At 43.4% G+C, this 20,847-nt stretch overlaps 1 protein-coding gene across 1 annotated transcript; it reads right to left on the bottom strand.

The window, feature by feature from the left end:
• Positions 1-214: 214 nt before the first annotated feature.
• Positions 215-20,841, bottom strand: LOC105890990 (deubiquitinase DESI2). The gene is made up of 5 exons (XM_012817122.3): positions 13,664-20,841; positions 6,127-6,199; positions 4,398-4,491; positions 3,718-3,859; positions 215-2,675 (listed from the first exon to the last, which is right to left on the bottom strand). Exons 1-5 carry the CDS (start codon positions 13,700-13,702, stop codon positions 2,430-2,432), a joined length of 594 nt encoding a protein of 197 aa, XP_012672576.1. The 5' UTR covers positions 13,703-20,841; the 3' UTR covers positions 215-2,429.
• Positions 20,842-20,847: the final 6 nt, after the last annotated feature.

Raw genomic sequence — 20,847 nt, 5'->3', positions numbered from 1 at the left:
TATGACTGGGTATGGGTTGAAAATATAGTAACACTCACTGAGACCACCCCGACAAGAAAAGCGTTTTCAACATTTTGTTGTCAACCCATACAGGGACACATACAATTTGGTACCTTTGTAGTGCTTTTATCGTGCCTAATTTCTCCATGTGAAGTCTGGTGTAAAACAGACGAACAAATTATATTTAAAAATATGACAAAGTGCCTGAAAAAAATCGAATTATGTCTTTATTCTTTAAACATTCTTTCTTAAAATGTGTGGCATTACAAGTCAGAAAAGGAAATACCAATCAAGGTTGAAAATGACACAAAAAAACACATACTGGTAGCTATAACTTCATTCGAAAGTCGCAAAGGACTTTTTGTGAGGGGAATTCAGGACACTGGCCTTTCAAAAGTCCTTCCGAAACAATGAATTAATAGTGAATCGGGGGGAAATAGGGGTCAAATAAGATGTCTACTACCATGATTTCATGATGCTGCACATGTAAAGGAAGTCTTGAAGGAGGAATAAGTATGCACAAATATTCACAAGTTCCATACATATTTTGTTGCTGTTGTCATTGTCATGGAAACTGAACACCTGTGGCACACCACTGAAAACCATGTGACTGTACTCTGAGGACCTGAGAGGGGGCTGGAAGTGTAAAAAGCCCTGTGTGGAGGAGTACCACATGCGCGCACACACACACACGCACACATTGTGGGTCTGGAAATACAGCCTTATAGAAACATTAGCTTTGTGTGTGTAGATGGAGATCGTGTATATGCACCTACATTAGCAGCACCGCCACATGGACAGAGTGGAACTGTAACAGAAACAAAAAGTAACAGGGAATGATTGTTTTTACAAAATCATCCTTTGAAACACTTAAGCATGGTATGGCAAGCATTTGTCGCCACACTATACAGAGGTGAGACACATTAACAAGAGCATGATGCATTCTTGCTGCTTCAGCCCAAAACTTTAACTGGTAAAACAGATATGAAAAACATACACAGAAACAGCCGCTGGTAAATCCAACACTGGTGTGAAAGTAAATCATTGTTGCCTGATGACCCTGTCACCCAACCCCCATTGCCATTACCTCAGAAAACATAGGAGCAGGCACAGGCAGCAAAAAAAATAAGTGGCCGTTAACGTGGGAGTCAATGGTTTGGCCTGTCCACTTCTTACAGCCTTTGTGAAATACTTTACAACAGATACCCCCAAGTTTCACCATCCTGCACTCCACCCTTCTTCCAGTCTCCCTTCCCCCGCCAATCAACTGCACAACTCCAATCATTGTTCAGATGGGCCATTTGAATACAGGCAGGCAACTGTTCGACTGTGAGCCTGTGAATCAACAACTGAGGGGTTTATGGCTGAATTTCCATAGCAAGAACCCAATGTGTGTAAGTGTACGTGTACGTGTATGTGTTTGTGTGTGTGTGTGTGTGTGTGTGTGTCTCCTCATATCAGGGCTTCATCTAAACCCCAATCCTTTATAAATGTAATATTCATCGGTACAACTCATTAGATATCTGCCCTGTTGGAAATAAAGAAAAAAGCCAAGCATGAGTATGCTCTCAAAATAACTCACAGTGGAAATTACAACAAAATCGACACAAACTTAAGACATGAAACAAAATAGTTTTCCTACTATGCAAGTTTATGACATTTGTTGACAGGTTCTGGTTGGACGACATCTTTTTGAGGACATCTGCAGAAGGTGATCCATTCACACTTGCCACATTGTTTATTTATGAACTTCTGATTGACCAGTGCATATTTAAACCAACTCTGAGGACTGCTATTAGCCTGTATTTACCTGTAGTAACAGCAGAGGGCCAACACCTGGGTGGGAGATGTTGTCTTGACCAACATTTCTTTCAAAAAGAAACATCAACTGACAGACAAAAGGTAATGAGCAAATCTGAATCCCCATCTCAGGAAGACACCTATTCTACGAAGGGAAACTGAGCTCTTGGTGCAGGACCAGGCGGACAACATAGTAAATTACCATTTTAATCTAAGATGGCGGAGGCATACAAAAACAGAAGATTGGCATTGGTCAGTCTTCGCTGTCCATCCTTTAAAAAGAGGAGGGATCTTTTTGTCCCATAAAAGAGGAACAGTTAAAAAATGGCTTGGCAGAAAGGCTAGTTCCTCTGAAAGGGTGAAAAAAGGAAACAATTTCTAAGAAGGGAGGGATTGTAGCTGAGGAGATAAATTGAGTATCATTTGTAATCCCTGCTGGCTCCGTTTTCAGAGCAGGACCCCTCCTCTCTATGTCTCCCTCCTCTCCCTCTCTCTGTTTCTCTCTGTTGTATTCTCTCCATCTTTGGAGAGAGGTGAGGTTAGTTGGTCATCCAGGCCTGCGGGGGGCGCAACTAGCCCCAAAGGGAAACAGCAGGGTTCAGTGCTTTAGCTGCGTGGTCTGCCCAGAGTCAGACTCGGGTGTGACGGCAGCTGTGAGAGGACCCGGCAGGACCTCCCGAGGCCCCAGTGGTCGAGGGGGAGTCTTCGTCGCTGGACTCGGCAGGCTCATCCTTGTGGAGGCCCATGCTGATGTGACTCTGGAGGGCAGCCGGTGTCAGCCACTCCTTGGGCAGGCAGCTCTGGAGGAAGGGGATACAGGAGCTGAAGTAGGCCAGACGGTTCACCCAGCGGGGGATCTCATGGCCGCACAGCAGCTGGGAAACACACACGTATACAAACACACACACAAAGCTTTTATCATTCCAGTCATTGGAATAAATATTGCAGAGGTTCCCACAGTGCGTATATTGATAATTGCATTGACTCTTTACTGTAAAAGACTATGTGAAAGTATGCAACATGTAATAATCAAAGACTACCGGTATGTGAAAGTATGCAACATGTAATAATCACCATGTGAACAATGGTGAACAATAGCATGATGTTCTCAGTCAGTATTTAAATAATCACTATCATTACTCATTATGAATTGTATTTATTTTTAGAAATGTGTTGTAATTATGAAATATTTACTTTAGAAATGGAGACTGCTTTTAATTGTGAAAGGTACTACACACATCCATTTGACACCATTCTCGTCTTTGTTATCAATGGAGGGCATTTTGATATGTTACACTGTAGACACACTGGATGTGACTACATTATCAGTTGTCACATTTCATCCATAATGTCATGGCAACACCTTAATAGCTCATGTTATGGCTCCGGAAAACTTTGTAGAAGTAACACAGCCGAGCATTTCACAATAAGATAAAGGCTTACATAAAGAGGATGAGATTATGAATACTTTGCCGTATTCATTTTCTTTTAACCTGATAAAGTCAATTTAATAGTCTTCTTTACTCTAAAGATTCTTCCATACTTGTAAATATATTTTTCTCCACTGAGAAACATAATCATATGTCACACGTTTTCTGGTCACATTTCTCTGTTTCTTGGCCTCTGCTGTGTATCGCTGTTCAAGGATTTAGGATGTCTGATTATCAAGGTCTTGGAATATCCTGTGCTTTAACCTCCCCTCTGTCCAGCATCCCTCTTGCAATCACTGGGCACCTGACTTTTGTTTTAACTGTACATGACTCTGATTTTCCTTAATGGTTGCAAGATTGGACTCCGTGTTCGGTTTCCTGCATATACAGTATACTTAAAAAACAGCTTACAATCCAGTTGTCGTGTCTTTCATTTTCCATGACGACCTGTGATGTGCTAACAAAGAAGTGTGAATGCAGGACTCACCTCTGACAAGGAGGAGGAAAAGTGATTGCAGTTCTTGTGCATCAGGTGGTAGGCATTGCCTTTGAACTCCTTTCCCAACTCCTCCATGATCTTGTCAATGTCCTCTTCTGTGAAGTCTGTTGTGCCCAGTGCAATCGACTCCCTTTGGGGACAGGAAGCAAGTGTGCTTGAGTGTATCTATCTCTGTAATAACAACTAAGTGGTTTTATATGTTCTACACCGAAGACTAACTTAAACTATTAATTGGATGAAAGGAATATATACAGTATGCAGCTTATTGTTAGTATTTTGAGCTTGAGCTTCCTCTGACGGTTCACTGTTGACCAGTTGTTTTCGTGGGCATTTTTGTGTTCGCATGTTAGTGGATATGTGAGGATGTATGTGTCAGAATGAGAGAGAGAGAGAGAGTACTTGATTATGTTGATAAATACTACACTTACAGAGACTGTAACCTTAGTCCAAGATCTATTACCACAGTCAACACAAGGCATTGACCTTTAAAGTGTCTCATCCTCTGTTATACCTTTCCATTGAAAGTTCAGCTCCTGGTCAAGGCAATAATTATTTTGTGTGTGTGTGTTGTGTTTTGTGAGTGTGTGCTTATGTGTGTGATAGAGAGAGAGAGAGATAATGCATAATGCGTGTGTGTTCTCTGTGTGTGTGTTTAATGACACACTCACTTGAATTTGAAGGTCTCTCCGAGCTCAGAGGCATTTCCAGGGGTGATTTCGAAGATTCCACTGAAAGGATACGGATGGCCACCATATGCAAACTCTGGCCAACCAATAGACAGAAGACAGTTAGTCACACTCCAGTGAGAAGATGTAACAATTCATATTCTGACATGTTAACTTAAAAAGTTATATCTGTACCACAGATTTGGAAAACTGACCTAAAGGATTAGCCACAAGATGAATTAAATACATGGCACACAAGAACCAGGCAAATACAAACTCCACTGCCTCACATTTAAGGAAACATTTTTAGATAGGAAATGATTTGATGATTAAAAGTGGGATGTACAGTGTGCATCATCAATTTATTTTTGTCTCTTGTGACACATTTTTGTTATCTTTCAGATCCCAGTATCAGGAATGATGCCATCAAACCTTTGTATCCCTCCACAAACCCCTTTCTGCATTGTGCCAAGTGAAGTGACGTGTGCCAGGCTGACACTTTCGTAGCATAAATTAGTGTCTGGCGCACACACACGCGGAGACAAACATGGACACTTACACAGACACACACAATCTCATGAGGATGAGCATGACAGGGAGACCATATTTTATCATCACTCTCTCCGCGAATGCTGCAACCCTACGTCTTTTCCTGGAAGTAAGTATATAGAAACTCTCTCTCTCACACACACACACACACACACACACACACACAGCCCGGGCAGCCTGTCTGCACCAGTTGCCACAGTGATATTCTCTCTCTCTCTCTCTCTCTCTCTCTCTCTCTCTCTCTCTCTCTCTCTCTCTCTCTCTCTCTCTCTCTCTCTCTCTCTCTCTCTCTCTCTCTCTCTCTCTCTCTCTCTCTCTCTCTCTCTCTCTCTCTCTCTCTCTCTCTCTCTCTCTCTCTCTCTCTCTATCTGTTTTGAGTCAGTGAGCGGTGAGTCAATGAGTGGTGATTCAACAGTCAATGTGAGGGAACACGACACAATCATGGCTCCCCAAAAACCTGACTCTCACGAGCACACAGCCTTGCGCACAGACAGACTGTCACACCAGATCACCAACTTAGAAGTGCTACTGGGACAAAAGACAATTATTTTGACAATGTGGCTGTTGCAGGCATGTTTGCAACATTGAAAATGATTAATGAGAAAGCCTTGTTGAGAGTATAAGAATAAAAGTATACACAAAGCACCTGTGCTTCCATTCAACACAAATTTAAAGAGAGGAACTCTGGTGCTTCCCTCCTTATGGAGCCAGGCCAGCTACTGCAGTGGTGGGACTGAATGTTCCCGTGCCGAAACAAAAACATTTGTGCTGACGTTGCGCTGAAAGCACCGGCACCACAGAGGAGCACACTTGGACCGAGCCCAAACCCCCTCAGTTCTGGACATCGCTTTATCCATGAAGATGGATGGTTCGGGTTGCACTGTTCTGTCAGCCCAACACTGACTACACGCCTTATTGATTTGACCAGAAACCAGTTCGCTCTGGTATCTCATGTGCCGTTGCAGTTCAGTTTCGAATCCCAAGGCTGTAATAAGAGCCGAACCCTCTTTTGTTAATTGCAGAGCAAAAACCACAATTTGGCACAGCGACACAACTATGGAGACATATACCAATTTAAGTCTGATTTCAACACAATTCAGGCAGTTCATGCAAATCCTACTGTACTTCTTTACAATACTTATTATATGATGGTTGGACGGAAGGATCCGGTTCTGTGTCTTACCTCTGCCATAGATCTCAATTCCTGAGTGGAAGACTCCAATCCCCAGAGTGGCGGTGTACTCATTGATCCAGTACTGGAGGAGGGAGATAATGAGAAACAGGGGAAGACTTTATGAGAGAGAGAGAGAAAGTGTGATCCAACATAAATACTGCCAGGAATCTGAAAAATATTCATAGTGTTTAAATGTCGAAAACTGAGCTGCAACTGGCAAATACTGCATAGTAGTCAACAAAACATGGACGGTTTGGCCACAAATACTGCCCTAATTTTAAGCGTGACTATCATTGTAAAAGCAAAGTATGGCACAAAATAAAGAATGAATACATGTACAAGCACACGTACACACATTCAAATATACTAACACACATCCCCAAACACATATGCACACACCCACATCCATTGACCACCCATCCCCCCTCTCCTACACACACACTCAATTTTCAGATCAGGTTATTGGCTGAGTGTACACGTGAGAGACTCATAAATCTTGATAAAGACTGGGTTTCTCTGGTTAAGTTTATGCCTGTGTGTGTGTGTGTGTGTGTGTGTGTGTGTATGTGTAATGTAATAGCACTTTTGCTCGTCAGCAGCTCAGAAGCAACTGATAAATGGATAAGGCTTTATATTACAGAGAGGATATTGACGCTGTCAGAGTGAGTGTGTCCTGTACACATATTTCTCTCTCTCTCTCTCTGTGTGTGTGTGTGTGTGTGTGTGTGTGCCCATCCTGGGTGTGTGGGATTTAGTGGGGGATGATAATGGGAGTAAAGCCATCAACTTGCCTTCAGATAGAAATACATACAAGCAACACAACTAGAGCTCTATGTGAAAGGCACTGCGTGATGAAGACGCTGTGTGTCATTGCACATGTGTGTGCACATGTATTTGTCTGCACGTGGCACTATGATGGATAAGCTATAGATAGCATAAGCTATAGACAGCATTTCATACCACAGACTGCTGCAGCACAGACAAACACAAACCTCCCTTTAAACAGCAGCAGTTTCGGAGGAATTTGTGGCGGCCCCTTTATTTTCACCACAGCCTCTGAGACCTGAGCTGGGTGCCATACATCACAGCGGCAGTTAGCCTGCTTGCCATTTATAACATGAGATGGCCAGCATCAGGTTACAGGAGAGGGAAAGACAACCATTTTTCTCTGTAGAAACAGGAGCAGAGGCAATAAGTCACTGTATTTCTGAGGCACCATGTCTGAGCCAAAGCAGCGCCAGAGTGTTCTCAGAGGCCGCTGCATTTTGGGTGAGAAGCGACTCTTTCTCTCTCCTACAGATGACAATAAATCCTTTAGTGAGCAACCCGGATATGGGGACTGCAAAATAAATTATCTTTCAAGTATAGCTGCTCAGCAGCAAATGTTGTCAAAGTGGTGTGTGTTTAATAATCCACTCCATTATGGTCCTGGTCTAGAGCAGAATACAGAAAGAGCTTTTTACACTACATTCAAGGTATCATTATTAGCCTATATTATACAAGAGCTGTCCAATTATGACACCATTTACCCACCATATGTGCAGCTGCATGGGGCTTCAACGTGAAGCGTTTGAGGTTTCTGACTATCCGGAAGCATTTGAGGATTTGAAATTATTCTTGGGACTGGGGAGGGCTCTCCAGCAGGGACAAAAGCGTGCCCCCCCCCCCCCCCCTCCCCCTTTGGAGTGGGGCTGGAGGGGGTTGGAGCCAGGTTTGGGTGGGGTCTGTGGAACTCACAGGGAGTTGTTGTGCCTGATTTCAGAGAGACTCGTCTCAGTGGGAGTGTGCGGCTGATTAAATCAGAACATCCACAGTGATTAATTACAGAGAGGGGGAGAGTGATAGAGAGACAGAAAGAGAATGAAAGAGAAAAAAAGATGCCCTGTTTCAGTTATCACTCATACTGAGTTCCTTGAACACTTCCGATTCATCTCATCTTTCTCTCACTGTCCTTTCTCTGTCCGTGAGGCAATCTCTCTCTCTTGCGCTCTCTCTCTTTTTCTCTCTCAGAATATGGCAATAGGTTCTGACAGCACAAAGGAAGAGGGTATGTCTGGCTTTGTGCTTATGTGTTTCTGTGTGTGTGTGTGTGTGTGTGTGTGTGTGTTTGTGTCTGTACCCTTGAGGACTTGTAGATATGGAGGGGGGGGGGAACAAGAGAAAGAGAAAAAATCAATAGGACAGCAGACCAGCCAGGTTTTGCATTGTAAGCATATGCACGCAACCGAAGCAGACAAAAAAGGTATATATGGCTCCTATAGACAGTCCTCTTGTCTCCCTATGAGCGATCAGCAGAGATTATGTTTGGGATCTGTACAGTACATGAGACAGTAACATTTAGACCAGGTCATGAGAGGAGGCACAAGTTCTGCCATTAAAATGAAATCCATTTAGTCTGAATAGGGAGTCACTAAGATCATTAATAATTTAATCTAATGTGTATACGCACACAGCGTGTAGGCAACACATTTCTCACAACCTTCATGGCAAATAATATACCTGAGCAAATTTCAAAGTGCAGCAGCTGAGAGGGAGGTCTCTGTGTACTGTGTACAAGCCATATGGCGTGACATGGAAACCCCTCAGAAGGTGAAGGTTAGGGGATTGCTAGTATATGGCTATGGATAAGCAATATATGGATAAGAGGTTCTTCTTTTACTAGCCAGCATAAAATCCTTGGGAAAATAAAGCAGACTTATGGTATTATCACAATGCCGTTGAAAGGATTAGGCTTCATGTCAACAACAGGTTATCCAAGATGAGTGGTTCAGATCTGAGATTTTAATCTGATTGTCCGAGGCTTTTCCTATGCCGCTCTTACCTCAGAGTGAATGTGGCAGTTTGTGTGAGTGTGTATGTGTGCGTCTAGTTGACACTAGTTTTGTGCACAGCTGACTTTTAATCAAACACATTCCAGAGTCCTAAAACCAAACAACACACTCTCTGACCCTGGCACTTTGCATACACACTCCCATCACTCCCATGGATGTCCCCATAGAAAGTGCATGTTAATCATTCCTTTTGCTCAGTGACAAGGTGCCATGAGAGGTTGCCATGGAAACCACGTGTGGAAAAAGGTCGGTGACCCCTTTCATTACCTTCAGTTGGAAATAAAATCCTGTGCACACGCCATGAATGAACATTATGTCAATTTGAAAGTCACCCAAACAAGCAAATATTTTAAGAGCCAAAACAGCTCGTCACTATCGAGACCATTTACCAAAACCCTGACATCTCAATTATAAAATGGCCCATGAAAACCTTGGCTGTGTTGTCATGGTAAATTCTGCATTTATGTCTTTAACAGCAGGAGCAAGAAAAAAAAGAGAAGCAAAGGCCCAAAATGGGGGGTATGTATATATATATATATATACACACACACACATTAAATCTTTCAAACCAGGCTCAACCTCCACTCACTCTCTCTCCTCTCTATCTTAATGGTACACACACACACACACACACACACACACACACACACACACACAGTCTGGGCCTCCTACTCCTGAGAGAGGAGGTTAAAAGTCGTGACAGCAGCTGGTCTCTCATTAAAAATGCAGTACATTACTGGTACTGCTGCTTAATATTCACACGCACACACACAACCACACACACACACCGATGCACTCAGCCTCTCAGCGACCCATGTGGAGAATTAGACACCAACCCCCAGCCATTGTTACAGAATCTGTACATTTTGTGCCATCATAAAGACAACACAAAAATAAACAAACAAAAATAGCTAGTGACTTTTTATTTACCAAAGTCGCAAAGCATACAGTATTTTGTATTGTGCCTTTTGTTTGCCCTCTCAGTAAACAGTAGGCTTTAGTTTGTCTATGTGTTAAGAGCAAGCTTATGATAACAACAGTTACGTTAATCATGACATACGTTATCATGAAACGATCCAACAGCACCCTCACAGAAAACCTCCAGTGAGTCTCTGACAGCTGTAGGAGACAGGGCCATGTGCAGCCGGGGGAAGCAGACCATTAAAGCATGTAAGGTACATCACAGCTGTCAATCAAAGCCTTGGGTAGGAGGGTCTCTTGCAGAAGACTGCTTCTTAAAGAAGGCATTAACCTCAGTAAATCTATATTCGGCACATGTTAGGCACACACACACTAATCACACACACACATACTTCCTCTTCTTGTTATGTTCTGGCTCATTTTATTCCCCTGTATGAAGCCATGCAGAGAACCTTCACAGGCCACCTACTGCAAGGACACATGGTCGACCAATCAGAAAACACAACAGCACGTACAGGTTAAAATTAGATTGGCTCACAAGATGAATGCTCCATATCATGAGGAACAAACCCAAACGGTCTCTACCAGTAGCATATATCAAAAACTGCACTAAATGAGCCCTAATTTAACACACATCACAGCAGATAATATTTTTGCATGAGGGCAAGGGATGAGATTAAAGGGCTTTTGACTCTGAAACATTTAGCTACACCTAGCTTGCCATTGTAGCAAGGTTGAGGAGTTGCAAGTGGACCCGCTTTTTTTTTTTTTTAAGGTTCCTATATGCCTGTATCTGACATGAGCTTTCCTCATGCAGCTAGAGCGCTTGTGTTTCCAAAACTCCAAAAGTTGGACAGCCATTCTTCAGTAAATTCTCTTTTCTTTATTGCAAAATATGAGCAGGATTGCATGAGCAGACACACACACACACTGACAAACACCCACGGTGTCCAAGCTTAGATTTGACGCTTCGCTGCCTCCATGCCTCCCAGCATGTTAGTATCTGGGCTCACAAAAGCACTGTGAATATGGCACAGGCACACACTCCCTCCTATCCCAGTGTATACTATCCAAATTCATATCAATACATATCTGGCTGACTGTACCCTATTTAGTTGATGAGGGGGTGTGTACAGTTGAGCACCAGGTGTTCAGGTTGCGAAGAGAAGCTCTGGGGGCTGGCCAGATGACAACCCCCCACCATCATGATGACATCTAGGGGGTATTTCCTCTACCAAACACACACACACGCACGCTCCCCCATTACAATGTATGTCTCAAGGGTGTGCTCCATCACACACACACACACACACACACACACACACACACACACACACACACACACACACACACACACACACAGACACATATGTGTGACATGTTCATCCCCCTCCGTGCTGTGGCACATAAATGAATCAGTTACTGGAACAGCAGTGTATTTTATAGCTCTGTGTGCATGTTTGTGTGTCTGTGTGTGTGTGCGTGTGTGTCTATGTGCTTTAATTTCTATGCATATGTGATAAGTTCATGTTTTTTGTTTTTCAGGCGCAGCACACTGTGGGTGCAGCCAGCCATGAAAGAATGGCGGAGGGGGTGACCTTACCGACACCTGTCTGCCTGAATGAACGGGAACGCTTCTACATCAGGGGTGTGTGTGTGTGTGTGTGTGTGTGTGTGTGTGTGTAATTCGTGTTGGGCTGTGACTGAAATGCCACATTTTTGTGAAATGTATGCTCACAAGCCTTAATCAGAAATAGACACACACACACACACACACACACACACACACACACAGGGAGATGGAGAGAGAGGGAGAGAGGGAGGGAGGGAGAAGGGGAAGGAGAGAGAGTTTTGTATTTAATTCCAAAAGAAATCCAACTTGTCAGAGTGACTTTTGGAAGCTGGATTAGCTCCTGCATGTGAGCTGAACTGTGCAGTGTCTGACAGTCAGAATGATGCAAAGACCAGCCATGTGACTGCTGTTATACATTCTCACACACACACACACACACACACACACACACACACACACACACACACACACACACACACACACACACACACACACAATGTCTAGGACAGACTTTCTGGCTGGGCCTTGCTATAAAAAGCACTAACAGGATAACACATTCTTATAGCGCCTATTTTCAAGTAAAATATGGACATTTCTAACTAAAAGTGTGTGTGTGTGTGTGTGTGTGTGTGTGTGTGTGTGTGTGTGTGTGTGTATGTGTGTGTGTGTGTGAGAGAGCTGAGGTGCCACATAAAGCTGGGCATGTGTCCTGGGTGAGTCACCAGTCAAGAATTTACAAGTGGATCACTCTCTGGAACCACTGTGGACCTATGCTTCATGTACTGTATGTGTGTGTGCGTGTGTGTCTTATAAGTGTGATCTCATCCCTGAGAGCTGGTGAATCTATTTGCCCACCACAGCACAAGCTGAAAGAGCATGTTTTTAAAAATGCATGACAGCACGACTCATTCGTTCACTGATTTCAAACCAGTTGAGTCTATCACTCTACCGCTCTACCACATAACAAATACTGTCCAGATATCAACTGGATCTGGCCCTGATCTGACAGGGCACTGGCTGATCCAGAGTCAGCTGCTTAAGGCACAGAAGGCGCTGATGCAGCCTTGAAGAAATGCAGTCTTTCATGTGCTTTAGACTCTCTTTGTGAATGAAATCTTTGGCAGCAAACTACACTGCATGGAAACCCCATTAATAATGGAAGACCAATCATAAACAGCCTCCTGTAAAACGGAATGTTTCTCTTTCTGAGGCAGTTATTACATAATGATTCAAAGGAGTGTAAAACATACAGTAGATACCATTTATTCAGTGGCATGGAGATAATACTCTATATGTGCTTCATAGCAACTTTCAACAAAATGTGAAACTTCTTCTTCCTGCTCTTCTTGTATTTAATGTAAACCAGATTTGCAAAGACTTCAATGTGTGTGCCCATATCAATTGCAGCAACTCTTTACAACTTCATCGTAATCAATGAAATTGAGATGGGAAAAACAGAAACCTTTGTGTGTGTCTGAGATAGCTATGAGAGCACTACTAGCAAGGCTAAACTCACTAAACCAAAGAGAAACAAGGAGAGGTGAAAGGATAAGTTTGCTAACACACTGGACTGATTGTGTGCTAGGCCAGTGGCTGGTACCATCTCCAGTGAATGACTGCTGTCCTGCCCAGAGCAGAATACTGAAATCTGCAGTATTAAAACAACAACAACAACAACAACAAGATTTCTTCAACTTTGACCTCATGGAAGATAACTTTCAAGAGTCCAATGCTGAAACTATAATCTATACAAAAGAAACTGTATAGCCTACTCTCCACCTGCAAAATATAATCTCTCTTTGACAAGCTGCTATCTAAAACACTGTAACAGCAAACATACATACAAAGAATTGCATTTGCTAAAGAATGGGTTAGAGGTGCATTACAACAGCTTGGTAATAGCTGTACCTTGGCTAAGATGTACTGTATTTTGGGTAAGAATTTAGAGCTGGGGTAATTAAATCGCTGATTGACTATGTCACATAAATAATGATCCCACTGACAAAGAATAAATAGGATCTGATGGCCTACATAAGGCTAACCACAGACCAGTGAGCTAATAGTCTGATCACCACCACTGTTTACTGTGAAGCAAGCCTAGCTAAAGTGCTTTGTTGTATTATTACTTCATATGTTGTGGAAGTGAGGGACTTCTGTAAAGTAGAAGACTGAAACAGAGAAAAATGCTTAAAGAGGAGAAACATCCTGGAGATCGTCTTACCATGTCATACACGTTGAGGATGACCGGTTCATTGGCCATTATTTGCTCCTGAGTGAAAAGGCGAAGCGTCCGGATCCCTCTTCAAACACGTTCTTTATTGCTCCCGGGATAGCACTAGGGTTAGCAGCAGCACCTTGCACGCACCAAAGGCGTACCCGTAACGGTATTCCGTTTAATCAAGGCAACGAATGAACATGGGGATAACACATCGGGCAGTCTTCAACATACACTCCCGCTGCGCTGCTGTCACTTAGTAATGTGCTCTGATGAATTATTCGTTCATTCAGTTAAAGGTGCCGAGGTCTTACAACAACGCTCATATTCAGGTTATTCTATAAAGGGACCAAAACGTGGAGAGGTAGAGAAATGGGGAAAGGCAAGCTGGGATTTAGAGAAGCGTTCGCAGGACAGCAGTGGTCATTGGTTTCCTAGCCGGATAACAAAACCAGGCACATGTAAGGCCTTCTGGCTGGCGATAATGGCTCGGCCACTTAAGATTTAAAACCACGAACAGCAGCTCAACTAGAGCTAAAGGGAACAAAACACACTAACTACAAACAACCAAATCTCTATAGACCCTATGCTAATTGAGGCACTGGGAAGATGCTGGGGTAGATTGGGTTCACCTGTTCCGTTATTTGATTCCGTAAGAGGTCATGGTCTATTTGCCTGCCGTTATTACAACCCTGGAGGACCCGAGCAAGCTGTGTTTCAAGTGGGAGAGCGATGAAAGTGATCCAGCTAAAACGAAAAAACTGTCCGACATCTGGTGAAGAGAGTGCTAAAGTCGGACGCTGATCCGCCACGTAACACCCACTTTCTCCAGCCAGCGGTTGGAGGCTTGACGAGGGAACGAACGGATGCCTTCTCTTACCAGATCAAATCACATGGGGATTTTATTCCGAGGGCTTCTGTCAGTGCCGAAGCTGTAGTTGGTAAAGGGCAGGCAATGCAAATTTGGAGACGGTCATCGGATCCATGTTCGTAACTTGCTGCAGTTGAGTTCGCTGCAGCCATTCGCGACAGGTTGGGGTAGGATACTCATCGAACTGAGTGTGGCAAGGACAGCCAGACCCGGGGTTGCGACGGTGAAACACACCGCTGAGCCCAACGATTTTGTAGCCTGTCCCGCCGCAACCACCTGCTTGCGTTCGGAGGGGTTTGTCCACTCGGCCTCGGTCCTCCCACAACGACACGGCTCAACGACGGGTAACAGCTGACATCACCCGAGCCCGGTGGCTTGCTCCGTGCTGCTAGTTGTCCGCGGATTCTGCATGAGAGAGGGAGAAGGGGAGAGAGAGAGAGGTTTGATTACATCATCAGCATCATTTCGCAGCCCCCTATCCATCCTCCATCATAGCACAGTGAACAGCGCGTGGGGGCGGGGAGAGGCGTAATCAACACAGATGCGCGTGAACGTGAGGAAAAAAATCACTGACACTCATAGGAGAACGCATACCGAACTAGACGTAGGCTACCGCATAGCGGTGCGTAATATGACGGCCGCATAAAGTGAGAGAATGAGCAAGAATTAAGTGAAATACCAACTTACAAATAACAACAACAATAAGATATTTTCCGTTCCAAGAAAAGTCTGTTAACTGGAACGACTAGCCTACGTTTCTAGCAGCAAGAGACTAAAACGTTTGTTGTGTATATTATTCTGAGTGAAAACGTAAGGAACTATAGGCTAAAGGCTTTTTGGAGTGGGCTGTAAATTGATAGGGCGTGAAGCAGTAGCCTACCCGGTTTTGCGACATGTCTAGTGAATATGAGGATGAGTGTGACTACAACAGGTACAGGTATCGATATTTATCACCAGACAGGGGTATAGGCTACACTACTAGGATAGACTACACATAGTAAAAAATAAAGCCGAAAGCAGCGATCATCGGGGTCCAAGCAGTTGTGTGAACTGCCCCAAGTAGCGAAAGGTTGAATGATATGACCGCTTCAAAAGTTGAAAGAAAGCCATTTGCATTCTGGGTCTAAGATTTTGAAGTTTTTTTTTCATTTTAGAAATGTTACGTTAGGATTACGATACGTAATATTATCAGGTGAAGAAGTCAGATATGTCAGGGGGGGGGGGACATGTGAGTTCTATATGGGATAATTTAGAATTTAATAGTGAAAGCGGTAAGTGAATGTATGATAAATTCAGGTATGTCGTATGTGGCGTAGATGTGAAGCTGGAGCTCAAGCTGGCGCAACACAATGATGTGATTTGTGCACCACCCTAAAGAGACCCAAACATTGATAATACCGTTAAAATTGTAGCCTACTGATGATGCCGGTCTCAACTGTTTTGGTGGAAAGATCATTCAGCTGCTTGAGATGTTTAAAGACAGTATGATAGTGACTTTGGCTCTAACGAGTATAAAGACTTGAATTCAATATGGGGAGTTTTTAGGGAGTTTGACGCAACGGGTACCAGGAGAGTACATTTTTTTATTGTGGACTGCAACGTTAACAAAAGTATTGTGCTAGTTCAGTTAAGCCTTGAAATGTGATGCAGGCCAGGGTGTGAAATTTAGAAGTAAGAACCTTTACATCACAAGATATTGGCTAATAAAGTGCTAGATTTTTCACTCGGTGATTGATTATTTACTAGGTGGTGCCACTCCACAAATGAATTGTAATGAGCTCAGCTAATACGCCTCATAGAGGCCAGCTTGCCATAAAGATTTGGCAAAAGAACTATTAACTATAAGTGTTTTGACCTAACCCCACTTTAGGGGGAACTAGCACCAAGGGAAAGGCACACCTAGGGACCCAAACACTCTATTCTGTATCAGCCATGTGGGGCTACAACCATATCACACCTGGATTGGTGAAGTCTAAGTACAGTATATAGATATTGCTGACCAAAATTGAGTGAAAAAAAGGTAGAGAAAGAAGAACAACAACTTTGACGAATACTATATGACTGCCTGTGCGCAGTGGCGGTCATAAGTGCATGAAAAGCTGTTTGGGTCACAAATTGAGAACCAAGACAATAATGACTATTACTGTGTCCTGCCTATTGTTTTGCATTATGTGCAGACTTCTTCTTCTGTCCTTATTCACCCTTAGAAAGGTTCAACCTGCCCGGTAAAGGCATGCCCAGTGCTCCAGACAGTTGCAGTTGTGTGAACAGACGCACGTTTACTGCAGAGTGCACTGTCACTTGGGATAACATCCAATCAAATGCAGACGAAGGCTGAGGCCCAACAATTTTTTACCGCCCACCACGCTAATAATAGAAGACACCGGGCAATTTGTGCGATTGTCTTAAAGTGTGTGGGAGGGAGGGTGAGGTAGGCAAAGACAGGGGAGTGAGAGTGTGAGTGTGAGTGCATTAGGCACTGCTGGGAGAAGGCTGCACAAACCGCTAGTGTCACTCATTGCTACGGAAAACTGCCCGCAGCCAGGAAATCTGAACAGACAAAGGAGGGTGGGGTGTGAGAAACAATGTGTATTTGTGTGTGTGTGTGTGTGTGTGTCTGACAGTGCGAGTTGTCAAATTGTTGAGTCAAGCTCTAGAACACAAACACACTGTCATTCTCTGTGGGTTTCATGGCTGCAATCACCTGATAAACTGTTATAACCAAGCAGACACAAGTGGCGTGCAGGGCTTCATCACCTTTAAACCTTACTGATAAGCCTTTAAAGCACAATAGGATTGTGGCGTAGCCTTTATCACCCTAACTTATCTCCAACAACCAGTAAGACGTGATGATTATCTCTTATGTCTTATGCCTTGGTGTTCTGCAGAGTGATAGCGAGGTGATGCACTCCTCCGAGTCTCCCTTTGGCCTTGTTTTTCTTCCCTCTCGCTTCTCTCTCAGCTGTAGTAGGTTGTTATCCTGGCGCATTAAAGGCAAAGTCATTGATTTCCTCATACGCAGACGTGGAGAGTAACTCTCCTTCACTGGCATCCCCTCCGGGCTCCGATTCCCATCAGTGTACACCGCAGCTTGTTATGGCCGACTAAATCACACGGCAATCGAATGCAGCATGTCAGACACAAATGCACCCACAGCAGAAAAAAACAAAACAAAAAACAGTGAAAGCAATCCAGGCACATATCCACAAAGCACATCATCTCATGGAGATAACGTCTTGTGTTTTCCTCTTGATATCCCTATGCAACTAATGAGCTTAGGCCAACTGATCCTAGGGCAGTTCTTATTATCTAATATTCTGTGGGAACACAGATCCAGAGAGGTTCTCTTTGTAGTGATGTGATGAGGAGCAGTAGATGAGCCCTGATCTAGAGCAGAATGATGCCAGAGGTACAGCTCAGGCCTAGCCTGGCTAAATCCAGACTGCGGATCCAAAGGTCAGTGAATATAGAATGGGGCTTAATAAATGTGCTGAGGGAAAGGACACATCTGAGGAAACTCTCTCTCCTCCCTCTCACATCTTTGCTTTCACACTCACTGTCTTTCAACCTTCAGATCATGCCCTGCGATCGAGTATTGGCTTCACTGACAGAGCATTGATTTAGAAGATTCAGGCTGCAATACACTCATGTGACGCAAATACCACTTCTGTCTATAACACAATAGGTTTATGTTAGATAAATAAAATAAACTCAAATAAACTAAATCTGGTAAAAAAAACATGGTGAACTATTTGTTGATTATTTCTCCATTGTTGCATGAGGTTTAAACAGAGAGCCACACAAACCCAGACAGGGAATCCAAGTCCAAACTTGTGCCAGAAGCCCTTTAATTAGTAAGTGCAGTGATTTGGTTATGGTTTCAGGTGGGTATAAGGCAGCAGGTATGGAAAGTTGAGTACCGGAGATATGCACAGCAGCTAATCTATTGGTCTGTGCATTCATCCTCATTGGTTTGCTTTCATGTAGTAAATCGATGTGAGAACGTCTATTGGCCAAAACAGCTGCAAATGAAGTGTCTCAAACTGGTCAACTAGAGAAGGGGGTTGGAACATGCAATCTTTATAAGAATGGATGAATCAGAGATAAGGGAGGGAAGCATACAGAAAGAACATTTCCCCATTCCTGAAAACCAGTGGAGACAACTATCAGTTACCACAGCAACCATGCAATGTACGGGGGATTCTTGAGAAAATGTGATCGGCTCTCAAAGACGCCCTCCCACAACCTGTTCTGAGGATTGTGAATGTCCAATAGAGAGCAAAACACAAACAATCATCACGGGCATATAGTGAGGAAAGGCTGCTACATACTTTATCTCCATTCATGTATCTGATAGAATCAGTTGGCCTTTAAAAAAAGAAAAGAAAAGGGGGTTGGATAGTGTGTTTGGTTAATAGCACACTTTAACAACCTGTGCCCCCACTCAACAGAGAAACACATGGCTCCATTCACTGGGGTTAATTCAGTGCCAAAAACACTCTTGATACGGCTGCATGACTGGTGAAGCAACTCCAGGACCCAGAGAGGAGGGGGGGGATTCTTGTTGTGAGAATCTGAGCGGTCCTGCTACTCATATGCACAGTGGTGTGCCAGGCCAATATGGGAGCCATCACTGCATTATTCAATGCAGAACAATGAAGTGTCAATCACGTGTCTCCATGACAACAACATCCATTGTTCTATACAAATACCTGCGTTTCTTTCAAAGTTGACTTAATATGAAGAACAATAACCTGCTTTTGGAATGACTGTTCCATATTAGGTTTAAAGTGTGTTTTTCAAGGTACAACTTGCTTTTGTAGGACATTTTACTGTCATTTCTGGTGGGCACACAAACACTCACACACACACACACACACTAGTGTCTGAACACCCCTCTCTTTAAGGCTCATGAGCATCTTCATAATAGAGTGCATAACATTAACAAAGAATTTCTCAAAAACATACATGTACATACTTCGACCGTTTTTTCCATATACAGTACAGGCAAACAATAATTCTCTGATACAAAAATAGTTCAAAAAAAGGCTTAGTTATGCTAATCATTTCTGATTTAAAATGGGTGTTTTCCCACTTACATTGTCTCTTTACTGGCATAGCTACTGAGTGCTCTTTCAAAAGTATAGAGGGGGGCCGGTTGTACTTGCGTGGGTGTCTGAGTAAGAGGCAAGGTCAAAACTATGGTCATTCTAGGTCATTGGACTGCAGTCCATTACATCTATTTACCTAGTGTGGTCCTTTATCCTGAAAAACACCTGTGGTTCTCCAATGCTTCTTCACCACAGACCCCTTTTTTTAATGCATAGTGCAATTCTACAGCCAAGTCAGTAGGGGGCAGTGACGGGCTTGAAGCATGCAGCTGCTGCTGCATAACATGTCAAACAGTGGGAGTACAGAATGATGCAATCTTGAGGTGTTTGAAATCATTCACAATCAAGTTACCATCTCACCGTTACCACCCGATAGTCACTTAAAACTTCCCTTTTCCATCAAAACAGAAAAACAAACAAACAAAAAAAGTTCAATTTCATGTGTCCTTTTGAAAGACCAAATATAAATGGATGGCTAGAACACATTAACATGTGGCCTTGAGTTTGAACTCAAAGATTGATATTAAAAGGAACTTCTGCGTCAGCTAGAAGGAGAGATAGAGGCCAGTGATGTGTTTACCTAAGGCAGGGCGGAAAGGTGGAGGGGGCAAAACCAAAACATCATTTTCAGGACCAGGCAGGAAGACATCGACAGACTGCCTGGTGCGCACTAAACAGCTGCATAGACTGGTTGATTTTCTGCCTTGGCTACGCCATAATCGGCAAACAACAACAAAGTTCAAAACAGAACAAAGAGAAACAAATAAACAAACAAATAAACAAACCAGTTTTAAAAACCATGCCACCACAGCAATGTGACACCAAACTCTCCCAGTGAGTGACGTGACAGTATTTCAATATATATACCTGGAACGATATTTACACTTATCCATTTAATTTTTGGCATTAAAGTAGGAGAGGGCAGAAGAAAAAGACTAACATGGTGAGAGAATGAACGAAGAGGAAAAGTTGAGTTTTAAAGTTAGACACTGGCTTAAAGAGTTTTAAAAGGCAGAGTTTCTGCTCTTGGCAAAGGAGAGGAGTGACAACGAGGGAGGGGGGGGGGGGGTGTTGTTTGCGATCAAGTAATGGAACTCTTCATAGGTCAGTATTTCTTCAGCTCTTTCTTTATCTTTTTCCCCCCTCGCTCTGTCCATCTAACTCTCTCTCTCTCTCTCTCTCTCTCTCTCTCTCTCTCTCTCTCTCTC

The sequence above is a fragment of the Clupea harengus genome, chromosome 14 (assembly GCF_900700415.2).
Source record: "Clupea harengus chromosome 14, Ch_v2.0.2, whole genome shotgun sequence".
In the NCBI taxonomy this organism is placed as follows: Eukaryota; Metazoa; Chordata; class Actinopteri; order Clupeiformes; family Clupeidae; genus Clupea; species Clupea harengus.
This window is presented reverse-complemented; position numbering and strand designations above follow the sequence as displayed.